This window comes from Eretmochelys imbricata, chromosome 9 (assembly GCF_965152235.1).
Source record: "Eretmochelys imbricata isolate rEreImb1 chromosome 9, rEreImb1.hap1, whole genome shotgun sequence".
Taxonomy (NCBI): Eukaryota; Metazoa; Chordata; order Testudines; family Cheloniidae; genus Eretmochelys; species Eretmochelys imbricata.
The window spans coordinates 90,978,092-90,991,018 of record NC_135580.1 but is presented as its reverse complement, the minus strand read 5'-3'; the positions used below and the strand labels follow the sequence as shown (position 1 = coordinate 90,991,018).

Genomic DNA, 12,927 nt, shown 5'->3' with positions numbered 1-12,927 from the left:
ATATGCCCGCCCATCCCCCTGTACCCCTCAGACCAGAGTTCCCCATTACTCCCCCCCCCCCGCCATTTCCCCATCATTCAAACATTCTCTGAAATTTTGGAATTGATCAAATGCAGCATTCAAAAGTTATCACATTTGTGACAAAGGGGGCATTTTCTATAATATTTTTATGAATCCTAGGCATGCCTCAGTTTTCCTCTGTGCACAGTGGGTGCAAAAGGGTTAACGCTGCTTCTGGAACAGCGCTGGGGACAGGAGGTGTGTGCACTACCTTGATGCCTGGGTGGAATGACTGAGTCTTTAAGGATCTGGCTGAAACCAAACCCAGATCAACACAGGATACAGTAAGACAAAGAGGCCCCCCAGTGACTGAACAATCAACCCCAAACAACAAGAAACCCCAGAAGGTGGAATATGTGAACTGAACTGGAATAATGGCTTCAGTTTTGGAGGGACTCAGGAGTTCTGACTTGGGAAGCCAAAGAGAACAGGGAGACAGAGCAAGGGATAGAGTCCATCACAGCTTGGCTGATGGCATTGGCTTTGCCAGGATGGACCATGGCATAACATCTGCTTCTGTGTGCCAGACTAAGGACTTTCAGCTTCTGTAGTCAGGTGACCAATAAAGAATTACTTTGTTTTGAAGAGGCTGCCTGTGTTCCTATAAATACTCTGAGTGCTCGGAAGGGCTACAGTCCAAGCCTCCTGCAGGAGTCTACCTGGGCTGGATTCGCTTCAGGGAATCACGGAGAGAGACAGGGAGTGCTGGTGCTGAAGGCCCAGTCTCAGAGTCTTGGCGATTAAGGGCCTGCCCATGTGGAACTGTGTGGATCTTTGGTGCCCGGCACACTAAAGGGGTCCCTGGTTACAGGCTGGGGCACAGAGAAGATCCTGTGTATCTCTGATAGCATTGCATACAGACAGATGGGGAAATGCCCTCGAGATTAGTGTAAGGCCTCATTTTGCTCTGTCAATTATTATTACTATAGTTGTAGAATATTCTTTTTCCACAAGTTTTAAACAGTTAATTGAAGGTAACTGATACATTTTGCTTACCAGCAAGAACAGAATGTGTCTCTATCAATTTTACTTAACTTTGAAGTGAAATAGCTTCACCCCATTCCATTGCTCCTATCTAACTGCAATACAGTACTACATAAAAAGAATTACATTGCACCACAATGTTGTCCCCTAATGTCCTAAAAAAAGGAAATGTTATTGATATATTTCTGAAGAGTGAAAAGTCATAGCTTTCCTCTGTTAGATCACCTACATGCTACTTACTCTTATCTTCCCCTGTACAAAGCTAGTAACATCTTCATTTGAATCAAACACAGATAAGGTCTTCATAAGATTGTGTTCCAACCAGTCCCAGTGTTCTGTTATTTCTTCTCTGCTGGCTCCTGATAAAAGAGTAACAGGTTAATAAAACTTAAGAAATAAACTTCACCTAAACAAAAATCACAAAGGCCTTGTCCACACTGGAAAAATAATCATAACTGTAGTAGTTAGCACAGTGATCATAGTTATTAGTGTTTCCCAAACGTTGGGTCCCGACCCATCAGTGGGTCATCAGAAGGTTCTAGTTGGGTTGCCATGTCCAGGGACAGATTAACCCATCACAGGGTCCTGGCCTAGGCAAACATGCACTTCTCCTGGCCCAGTGTGAAGGGGAGGCTGGCAGGTTTGGAGAGTGAGATGTGGCCAGGCCAAACCTGAGTGGTGCTGCGACCCCACACACCAGGTCACAACATGTGGAGTGAAGAGCCAGGCCCTGCCTTGCGGGATGGGAGCTGCAGGATGAGTGTGGGCAGGTTCGCTCTCCAATCATCCTGAGCCAAGAAGGTCTGCTCTGCACCAGGCCAGGATTAGGGTTGTGGTGCCGGGGCAGAGGGTGGGTATGCAATGGTGGGTTGCGAAAAAGATTAAAAAAATAAAATGCAGTTGGCGAGTCTCCCTAGTAAAAAGTTTGGAAACTACTGTTCTAGATATAGCAAAGTTTCTTCCTCTTCAGATATATTCTATAGACATCTATGTTGTCTAAATAACTCTATTGTAAGGCAGGACCTGATTACCACCTAGTAGCGCTCAACATGGCTATGTCATGCTTCGACCTTGTGATGTAGGACCCAGTCACATTTTAATCATATTCCTAACCATGTTAAAGCTTTGGTGACCACAATTCAGGAAGAACTGTAGTTCTGTCTACACAATTCAAGTCCCGTCGACGCTGCAAGATCAAAGTGGGTACTGTTGTGCTATACTAGGCTTCCACAATTGTAAAGAAATCATATTCCATTCAAAATACAGAATATATACGGAAGCTACTTCCTAATGTAGAAACCACTGCCTTTCTGATTCATATAAACTGCCTGATCCTTGAAATGTCTTTGAGCCCACCCAGCATCACTGGTCTTTCAGTCTTGCACTTCCTGCAAACCCAATGTACTGAAGCAAAAGACACTTTCTTCTCCTTCTCTGTATGCATGTATGAACAGGAATAATTTGACAATCAGTGTTTAGAAAGAAGTAAGCTGTACAACCAGGATGAAGCTGATCATCCAAAATATGAAGGGCATATAAATGCAGTAATTAAATCATAGAAATGTAGGGATAAAAGGGATCTCAAGAGGTCATCTAGCCTTGCCACCCAGTGCTGAGGCAGGATTAAGTACACCAAGACCATCCCTGATGAAAAATGTTTATCTAACCTGTTCTTATAAATGACACGGATTCCACAGCCTTCCAAGGTAACCTGTTCCAGCACTTAACTATCGTTATAGTTAAAAAGTTTTTCCTAATACCCAACCTAAACCTCTCTTGCTGCAAACTAAGCCAATTACTTCTTGGCCAACCTTGGTGGATTTAGAGAACAATTGATCACCATCCTATTTATAATAAACTTAAAGATTTATAAACTATTTTCCTACAGCCTTCTCTTCTCTACACTGAACATGCCCAATTCTTTCAACTCCCCTCATAGGTCAAATGGCAACGTCAGCCTCATTACCTCATTTCCCATGCACTGTTATTCTGGTGAAAATACTTAATCATTTTATTCTTGATCTCCCCACAGGGATTTTGCTTTCAGAGAGCTGTCACCCATCGTAGAAGGAATGTCATAACAACTTTACAAGAAAGAGAAAGAAATCTGCCACAATGAAACACATGCATTTTCCAGTTAGGTATTTTGATTAGCAGTTTAAATTTCACACAAAAGAAAGATATTAGCTGCTAGCTAGTTTTCTGATGTGTGAAATGTCAGTACGTCAAAATGATTTATGGTATACGCAAAGACTAGGCCCTTTTATACACTCGGTTAGGAATTTTGCCAGGGGTAATAGCTAGTAATCCACAATCTTAAGACTACTGAAGTAAAGATGATGTTTATGAAACAGCATTGAGGATTCAGCTGAGTGCAGTACTCGGACTATTCTTAGGGGTTAGGTGGTTTTTCCATAAGGTGGCTTTGACTGTGTAAGAATTTATTCAGCACTTTTGGGTAAGCAGATTCTACAATATAAGAGGCTACAAGTTTTCATACAATACAGGAATTGCTTAGAAATAAACAGGCCCAGTACATGAATGCACTATCATCACTTCCCTCCTCATCAGAAAGCTCCAATGACCACATCTTTATCGTTTTGTTTTATGAAGACTGACACCTTAAGCAGGTTTCAGTGGTTTTCACGGGCTTATTTAATACTGCACTGGGACTGAACAGAAATTCCTCTAGGTACAGTTAAGAAGCTGGACATTTATGATGGAGTTGCACTGGCATTTCAAAAAGGTGAAAATAATGTCAAGAGTAATTAACGCTGCAAAAATAGGGCAAAACTGATTCTCTACCAGACTACGCACTAAGAATCTAGGATAGTTCTCTAAACTCAGGCTCAAAGATTTTGAGGCACCAGATGCAGCCAGATGAAGTATTCTGATGGAGGGATTTTTCTTAAAAAAAGTGTCACTGGCTCTTAACTTACTAGGCTCTTTTGAAAACTCCCCCTTAGAGCCCAGCATTCTGAATGGTTTTTCTATGAGCATTCATATCTGGTACTGTCAAAAATATCTTTACAGTAGGTAAAGTGAACAGGAATATTGAAAACAGTTTTGATTTCTTCTCCAGACTAACTGGAAACCTGGTTTGAGAAGTTAGGACTTGTGGATTTTATTCCCATCTCTGATACTGACTTGCTGCATGGTTTTGTGCAAGTCACTTAACCTCCCTCAGTCTCTGGTTACCCATCTGCAAAATGGCATAACACGTATCTACTTCACAGGAGTAATGTATTTTAATGCATTTGTTATTGCAAAATGTTTTCAATTTTTTCAGATAAAAGTAGCCATGTCAAAGTTTTTTGGATACTCTGCAGTATTTAGGTTAAACTACCTTTTGAGAATACAGGCCAGCAATTCCAATAGGTAATAGCAAAACTACATATCACTTTTTTCATTTACAGTTATTATCCAAGGTTAATTATGCATGCTCTATTTTTATATTAATAAATTGAGAAGAAGAATTGTGCAGATTCCAGTATTGCAGCATTTACTCAAGTGAGTAGCTCCCTGCAGTCAACAGGGCTAGTTGTGTAAGTAAAGGACACAGGATTGGTCCCCAATAATTATACCACAAGATTCACAGAATAGGTCACTTTTTGACTTAGTTTGCAATGTCTTCTTACATGTTTCATGAAGTGCTTGTGGAGCTATGTAAATAATAAAAGTGAAGACTTTGATTCACCAACTAGTTGATAAATTGACAAATAAATATTCTTTGTTGGGTCTGTCCCTACCAATCCAAATTCTATACACATTTTCTAAAAAATTCAGACTTTCCTGAAGAATGCCTACTCTCAAAGAATGAGAACTGGCATCTGTCTTTTAAAGAACTGCATCCCCAAGGTGTTTTTAACAGTTATTAAATCTCACAAAAAATGTAATGGGAATAAAGCAATGCTTTATACTGAGCCAATAAATACTGTCAAATACTGAGTTTTCCTGCCAAAAGTTCCCCAACAGTTGCTTTATAATTGTTTGCCCAATTAATGACATCATTATCTCCCCTGTACACTCATGCTGAAACATGAGAAGAATGGTCTTTTCAATAAAATATAAACACAAACACACACACACACACACACACACAATATTCTGAGTACTGCCATCCTACTACCCATCAAAACACCATGAACATAGGCTCTGGGCTTTGTTTCTCACTAAAAGCCTGTGAATACACTTTCTCCCTGGATTACTGTAAATTCTCTGATGGTGACAAAAAGATCTTTCTGACATTACAATGTTTAATTACTCTATTTGATAAAACTGACCACGGGTTTTATGCGAATAACAATCTTGCTCTAAACAGGATTACAGTGAAAAAAACAATAAGACTATCATCATTTGTGTGCCTACCAGGAATCAATTATGCACAAGAAGGGTTACTGTAATAGCAAGTAGGCCTCAGGCAAAGTGAAAAGTGGGGTGGGAGGAGGTATTGTTTCATGATCTCTGTGTGTATATATAATGTCTGCTGCAGTTTCCACGGTATGCATCCAATGAAGTGAGCTGTAGTTCACGAAAGCTCATGCTCAAATAAATTGGTTAGTCTCTAAGGTGCCACAAGTACTCCTTTTCTTTTTGCGAATACAGACTAACACGGCTGTTACTCTGAAACCTATCATTAACACACTTGTTTTCGATAATTACAATGTAACAATAGGAAAGCAATTTAGTCTCTTGTTTTTATTAACTGGATACTACCTCATGGAAGGAACAGCCTATATTCGTGCTTTGCATGACAAAGCCATTATACAGCTTTTTAGATTAACTCTTCTATATGTAATACAAAAGTGATAAAATTTCAAAAGTACTAACAGGCAGATCCCCTTTTCCTGCTTCCTAAGGGTTGAAGTCATGGCAACAGAATTCTCAAGAGTACATGTTTATTTTTATTCATTTATAGGTATTTTTACTGCACTCATCAACTGAGTATATTTTATGGCAGCCTGTAACGACTTATTATTTCCCCAGGAATATTCCTACGATTTTACTTACCAACAGTTTACAGATGGCTCATTTTCTAGGAACTTCACAATGTTTTCCCCTGTTTTTAAAAGTGCTATGTTTTAGAATGTGATACTCTACACATTGTCCTTTGGACAATACACTATATCATTCGGTCTCTGATTGAACATTATCCTCTAGGGACATCCTTGAAAAGCACGCACAGGAGATTAGATTAGATTAGATTGCAGGGGGAGAAGTTTCATATTACAACATAGGGATATGGTATTAATATCTTTTTAAAGCAGTTGAGGCTACAATAGGATCTGATTCCTTGTCTAACTGAAAAAGAGAAAATTCTGATACATATTGGATAGCAAAAATCCATGTGACTATAGCACAGCATTTAACAGTGGAATTATTTGTGTGTAAGTATTTGTGGGATCAGACTCAATAAGGTCTGAAGTATCAGGGGGTAGACGTGTTAGTCTGTATCCACAAAAACAGCAAGGAGTCCAGTGGCACCCTAAAGACTAACAGATATATTTGAGCATAAGCTTTTGTGGGTAAAAACCTCACTTCTTCAGATGCATGGAGTGAAAGACATAAATATACTGACACATGAAGAGAAGGGAGTTACTTCACAAGTGGAGACCCAGTGTTGACAGAGCCAATTCCATCAGGGTGGATGTAGTCCACTCCCAACAGTAGATGAGGAGGTGTCAATTCCAAGAGAGGCAAAACTGCTTCTGTAATGAGCCAGCCACTCCCAGTCCCTATTCAAGCCCAAATTAATGGTGTTAAATTTGCAAATGATTTTAGTTCCGCTATACATACCTACATGTCCCCAGCTTCTATCCAGGACACATCACATGATCCATTGTCTACAACCAAGCCCTAAGATACAACCGAATTTGCTCCAATCACTCAGACAAACACCTACAAGATCTTTATCAAGCATTCTTAAAACCACAATACCCACCTGGGGAAGTGAGGAAACGGACTGACAGAGGGAGAGGGATACCCAGAAATCACCTACTAGAGGACAGGCCACACAAGGAAAATAACAGAACACCACTGGCCATCACGTACAGCCCCCAGCTAAAACCTCTCCAGCACATTATCAAAGATCTACAACCTATCCTGGAAAATGATCCCTTATTCTCACAGACCTTGGGAGACAGGCCAGTCCTCGCTTACAGACAGCCCCCCAACCTGAAGCAAATACTCATCAGCAACTACACACCACACCACAGAAACACCCACCCAGGAACCAATCCCTGTAGCAAACCTCGTTGCCTACTCTGTCCCCATATCTACTCTAGTGACACCATCAGAGGACCCAACCACGTCAGCCACACCATCAGAGTCTCATTCACCTGCATGTCTACTAACGTTATATATGCCATCATGTGCCAGCAATGCCCCTCTGCCATGTACATTGGCCAAACCGGACAGTCCCTACGTAAAAGAATAAATGCTTTTGACACGGTCTCCCACAGTATTCTAGCCAGCAAGTTAAAGAAGTATGGGCTGGATGAATGGACTATAAGGTGGATAGAAAGTTGGCTAGATTGTCAGGCTCAATGGGTAGTGATCAGTGGCTCCATGTCTAGTTGGCAGCCGGTATCAAGTGGAGTGCCCCAAGAGTCGGTCCTGGGGCCGGTTTTGTTCAATATCTTCATAAATGATCTGGAGGATGGTGTGGATTGCACCCTCAGCAAGTTTGCAGATGACACTAAACTGGGAGGAGAGGTAGATACGCTGGAGGATAGGGATAGGATACAGAGGGACCTAGACAAAGTAGAGGACAGGGCCAAAAGAAATCTGATGAGATTCAACAAGGACAAGTGCAGAGTCCTGCACTTAGGATGGAAGAATCTCATGCACAGCTACAGACTAGGGACTGAATGGCTCGGCAGCAGTTCTGCAGAAAAGGATCTAGGGGTTACAGTGGACGAGAAGCTGGATATGAGTCAACAGTGTGCCCTTGTTGCCAAGAAGGCCAATGGCATTTTGGGATGTATAAGTAGGGGCATTGCCAGCAGATCGAGGGATGTGATCGTTCCCCTCTATTCGACATTGGTGAGGCCTCATCTGGAGTACTGTGTCCAGTTTTGGGCCCCACACTACAGGAAGGATGTGGAAAAATTGGAAAAATTCCAGCGGAGGGCAACAAAAATGATTAGGGGATTGGAACACATGACTTAAGAGGAGAGGCTGAGGGAACTGGGATTGTTTAGTCCTCAGGAGAGAAGAATGAGGGGGGATTTGATAGCTGCTTTCAACTACCTGAAAGGGGGCTCCAAAGAGGATGGAGCTAGACTGTTCTCAGTGGTAGCAGATGACAGAACAAGGAGTAATGGTCTCAAGTTGCAGTGGGGGAGGTTTAGGTTGGATATTAGGAAAAACTTTTGCACTAGGAGGGTGGTGAAGCACTGGAATGCGTTCCTGAGGGAGGTGGTGGAATCTCCTTCCATAGAAGTTTTTAAAGTCAGGCTTGACAAAGCCCTGGCTGGGATGATTTAGTTGGGGATTGGTCCTGCTTTGAGCAGGGAGTTGGACTAGATGACCTCCTGAGGTCCCTTCCAACCCTGATATTCTAAGACACAAGTCGGACATCAGGAATGGTAACACACAAAAGCCAGAGGGAGAACACTTCAATCTTCCTGGACATTCTATAACAGATTTGAAAGTAGCTGTACTTGAACAAAAAAAAATTCAGAAACAGACTTCAAAGAGAAACAGCAGACCTAAAATTCATTTGCAAATTTAACACCATTAATTTGGGCTTGAATAGGGACTGTGAGTGGCTGGCTCATTACAGAAGCAGCTTTGCCTCTCCTGGAATTGACACCTCCTCATCTATTGTTGGGAGTGGACTACATCCACCCTAATCGAATTGGCCCTGTCAACACTGGTTCTCCACTTGTGAAGTAACTCCCTTCTCTTCATGTATCAGTATATTTATGTCTGCATCTGTAACTTTCACTCCATGCATCTGAAGAAGTGAGGTTTTCACCCACAAAAGCTTATAATAAGGTCTGAAGTGTCTCTGGGAATGCTACAAAGTTTATCTTTCCCTAAAGGCATCTAAAGGAGGGGCTAGAAATTGGAGGAAAATTTAACTGGAGTCTTACGACTCAGTAGAGTGTCTAGTTTTTGTTAAATTCTATTAACTTAAAAGGTTTAATTGGGGGAAAAGATGATGAACTAAAATGTGACTGTTAAGGCTGAATCCCCACTCTGTCACTTTGAGTATGGAAGGTGGGGGGCCCATAAGGATTCTAAAAATTAATACTTGCCACTCCAGGCTTGTATTAAACTCCCAAGGCTACAGCTTTTTTCTAACCTTGGCTTGGTAAACGCTGCCACCATCCAAATGCAAAAAAAAAAAAAAAAGCAGCTTTGGACCCAGGAAGGAACACTTGGGAATTCCTCCCTGTGGGGTACCCTCAAGCCCTTTCTCACTCTCACACACACACACAGCCCCGCCCGGGGAAGAGCTGAGAAAGAAAAAGGAAATTAGTTGTGCTACCAGCTAATCAAACAACATGCACAGACCTCTTAGGACACCAAAAATTCAATCCTTTTCTTAAAAAAGATACATGTTATTAAAAAATGAAAAGGAAAAGAATACATTTGGAATTTAGGCTTTCGCTAGATTTCAAAAGAGCAATTCCAAAAATTAAGCACCCAAACTAGCTTTCTTGGGGGTTCAGCTTAAAAGTTACAAGCAAACAAAAGCATCAGGGTTTAGCACAGAGGAGATCCCCAAGCCAAAATAAGAAATAAACCTGACTGTGCTTAACTAAACATTCCCTATCCAAATAATTTCTTCTAGGTATAGAAGATACTTTTTTATACCTGGTTCAAACTGTACACAGCATTTTTGCTTATAGCATTGCTGCTCTGTGTCCCTGCAGCCCAGAAAACAACGGACAAAGGGAAAGTTTCTTTCCCAATTTTTAAAAGTTCTAGCTTTCCCATTGGCTCTTTTGGTTGTTGTCCACTCCTTTTCTTTTACCTATGGGCTTGTTAATGCTTTACAGGTAAAGCAAGCAGAGAACAGACACCAAGAGGGATTTTACAGCTAACTGGGTGGGCTGGGTGTTCATAGAAGGGAGCTACCCCCCACACTTAATTTATCACAGTAACACTGCAAAATTTTAGATTTTAACTGTGCATTTTTAATTTTTGGAGGTTCCCTGAGTTCTAGATAATGTCTGAGAAACCAAATAAATATATAAACATGACATGAGTCGCAATTAGCATTATCTCTTAACTGTATATTTACTAACTGCAAGATAAATATAGTGTGTCTAGGAAATATTCAGTACCGTCAGCAGGGCTCTGAGCTTCTGGAACTGAGAGACTAGACATCTAGACAATTAGAGACTGAGGAACTCATAAAAGAGACAAAAGTTTGGTCTCCTGGGGAAGATGCTGAATGAATAAAATGTGCCCACAAAACGGTATGCTTAGAGAAGGTAGACCTTGCTCTGAAGATCAAACACTGTGCCATCAGTCAGCAGGAAAAACAACACAACAGGAAGGAATGAACTGGTACCTGGAGTGAAAAGGTGGGAGGAGAGGGAACTCAACTTCTGCTATAATCAAGTTTACTTTTACAAGCAAAAGATAAGTTAGAAAAAACACAATTTGTGTTTTCTGTTTATTCCCACCCATGTGGCCATCAGACTTCCTTGTGGGCAAATTTATCATCCTCCTCCTGAACTCTGTTGAGCTGCATGGACCATGCACAGCTTACACAGGAAAAAGCTGTGTACTTCTGCTCTAGGGAGAATAATACCAAAGCAGTTTCATAAAACTAGAAAAACTGAGATGCACTTGAAAGCAGGGAATCTATCTGAAGCCACAATACAAATGCTGCACAGCAGAACCACCGAATACTGGGTCATAACTTGTTTCCTTATCCCACTATTGGAGCTACATGGGAAGGGACTGGGGTCGCATTACGTGTATTTGCCCAGCCCAAAGAGTCAGGGGTAGATTTTCAAAAGCATAAATACCAGTTTTGTACACAATTCCCATTGTACCTCTGAAAAATCTTCCCACAGACCTTTCCCCCCAGGGGCTTACAACTAACAGACACAAACAAACCCAGGGCTGGGGCCAGGGATCTAACAATTGGGATCTAATGATTGGCACAGTTGTGTTTTATTTTGTTGATGGTTTTCTCCCACCCCCTTTTTAATTCAGAGTAGGGACAATTGAGGAAGAATAGCAGGAATGGAGGAGTCAGTACAAGTATGACAGTGACAGCTTGTCACCCTCCTAGATATGATAGCAGCGAGGGTTTTGTGGGGATCATGAAAGAGGTGAGTCTGAAGGAGGGATGTGAAGGAGGATGAGATAGCGTGCCTTTGAACATACTTGCCATTTTTACCTGTACTATACCTGAACAGTTTGTCAGAGTAGCTGCCTATTGAACATTACTGATATTTAGTTATGGAGGAGTTCTCCTATGTTAATCCAAAACTTATTGGAATAGGACAATTGGAAAGTGACTACTGTACTGCTTAAGCACCTGACATAGTTCCAGTGCCAACCCCACCCTAGGAAGAGATGAAGGCTGTGGCACCCATAACTCAGCTTCCATTGTCTCTATATGCTCCTGAGAAAGGCTGTTCCAAGTATGTTTGCATTGAAATAGAAACCTCAGCTATAACATCTATACACCCATAGAAGCCAATGGGAATCTGTCTATTGACTTCAGTGGGTGTTGGATCAGGCCCGAACACTATAAACTCTTTAGAATGTCAGTACTTGTATAGGTGTGTCTATTTGCCTAGGACTGTCTGTAACTAACTGTGTCAATACACTTGGATCTAAATGGTTTAAGGATAAACCGAATGAATGCTGAAACTGAGATGAACATTAATTTTACTTTAATCCACTAGCAGAAATCTGCTGCTGGCTAAACTCCTGCTACAAAACTCACCAGGAATAAGGGGACAGCTCCACATTATTTTCTCAATACTTTAGCTTTATAACCTATTGGAGCCTTTTTAGCTGATTTATGCATTTTAGCTATTTTAAAACAAATAAAAGAACAAAGTACTGAAGGGAAAAAGTACATTAATATATTTTCTATAATACCAACAAAATTTAGCTCTTTCATGATAATTAGTGAGTTTGTCAAAGGTTACATTGAAAAAAATTGCCTTCGTGCCTATAACCTTTTATATATGATGCTTTTTATCATGACATCTCAGAGATAAGTAGATCTCAATGTTGAAGTGAAGTGCTGTTTGTACAAACCTGTACTCATTATTTAATAAAAATAACTAAGAGTATAAGCCATGATTTATTAAATGCAAAATCTCTGGAACAAAACGAGACTCGGTATTTGCCATCATCTGTCTGCATGGAAGGTATGTATCTCCATTCTCTGTGATCCACAGACATTCTTAAATTAATAAAAAGGAAAGAAAAAATAGGCCATAGAAGTAAAAATCAAACACTTCATGCTGGACTTTTAAATGCCCAATCCTGCATGGTGCAGATTTTCTCCAACTTCCATTCAACTACTCAGCATTTTGCAGGGCCCTAAATGAGCAACTGCTGGCAGGTTTTCCATTTCCTCAATGTAGGTGAGCAGTTTTACTGTTAAAACCTGATGGGGTTTGAGGGAGGAGAGAGAGAGAGAATGATCTTACCAGATGTTTACATGCGGTTCTTAGGTATATTGGCATTAGGGAAAAGATTTGCCACTTTTTAAAACTATTTAGCCTCTCAATAAAGAATCACACTTACCACATGCAATGGACCAGTAGATTTGAGAATCCGGTGTTTGATGCAGGATGCGAAATGGAGCCACCTTTGATGTAGAGTCCAAGACTGCATCTAGTGTCCCCATGAGAAGGCCTGTTGTATTTAAGACACAGTTTTAGACAGTTT

The 12,927-nt window shown here is 40.9% G+C and overlaps 1 protein-coding gene across 2 annotated transcripts in view; it reads right to left on the bottom strand.

Moving 5' to 3' along the window:
* The window catches only part of TBC1D8B (TBC1 domain family member 8B), a 70,845-nt gene that overhangs the window by 45,470 nt on the left and 12,448 nt on the right, over positions 1–12,927 (bottom strand). For both annotated transcript variants that reach the window (XM_077825788.1, XM_077825789.1), the window contains exons 2-3: positions 12,784–12,894; positions 1,285–1,403 (exon numbers count right to left, since the gene is read on the bottom strand). In XM_077825788.1, coding sequence (XP_077681914.1) covers positions 1,285–1,403; positions 12,784–12,894 — 230 coding nt within the window. The remainder of the gene's footprint in view (positions 1–1,284; positions 1,404–12,783; positions 12,895–12,927) is intronic.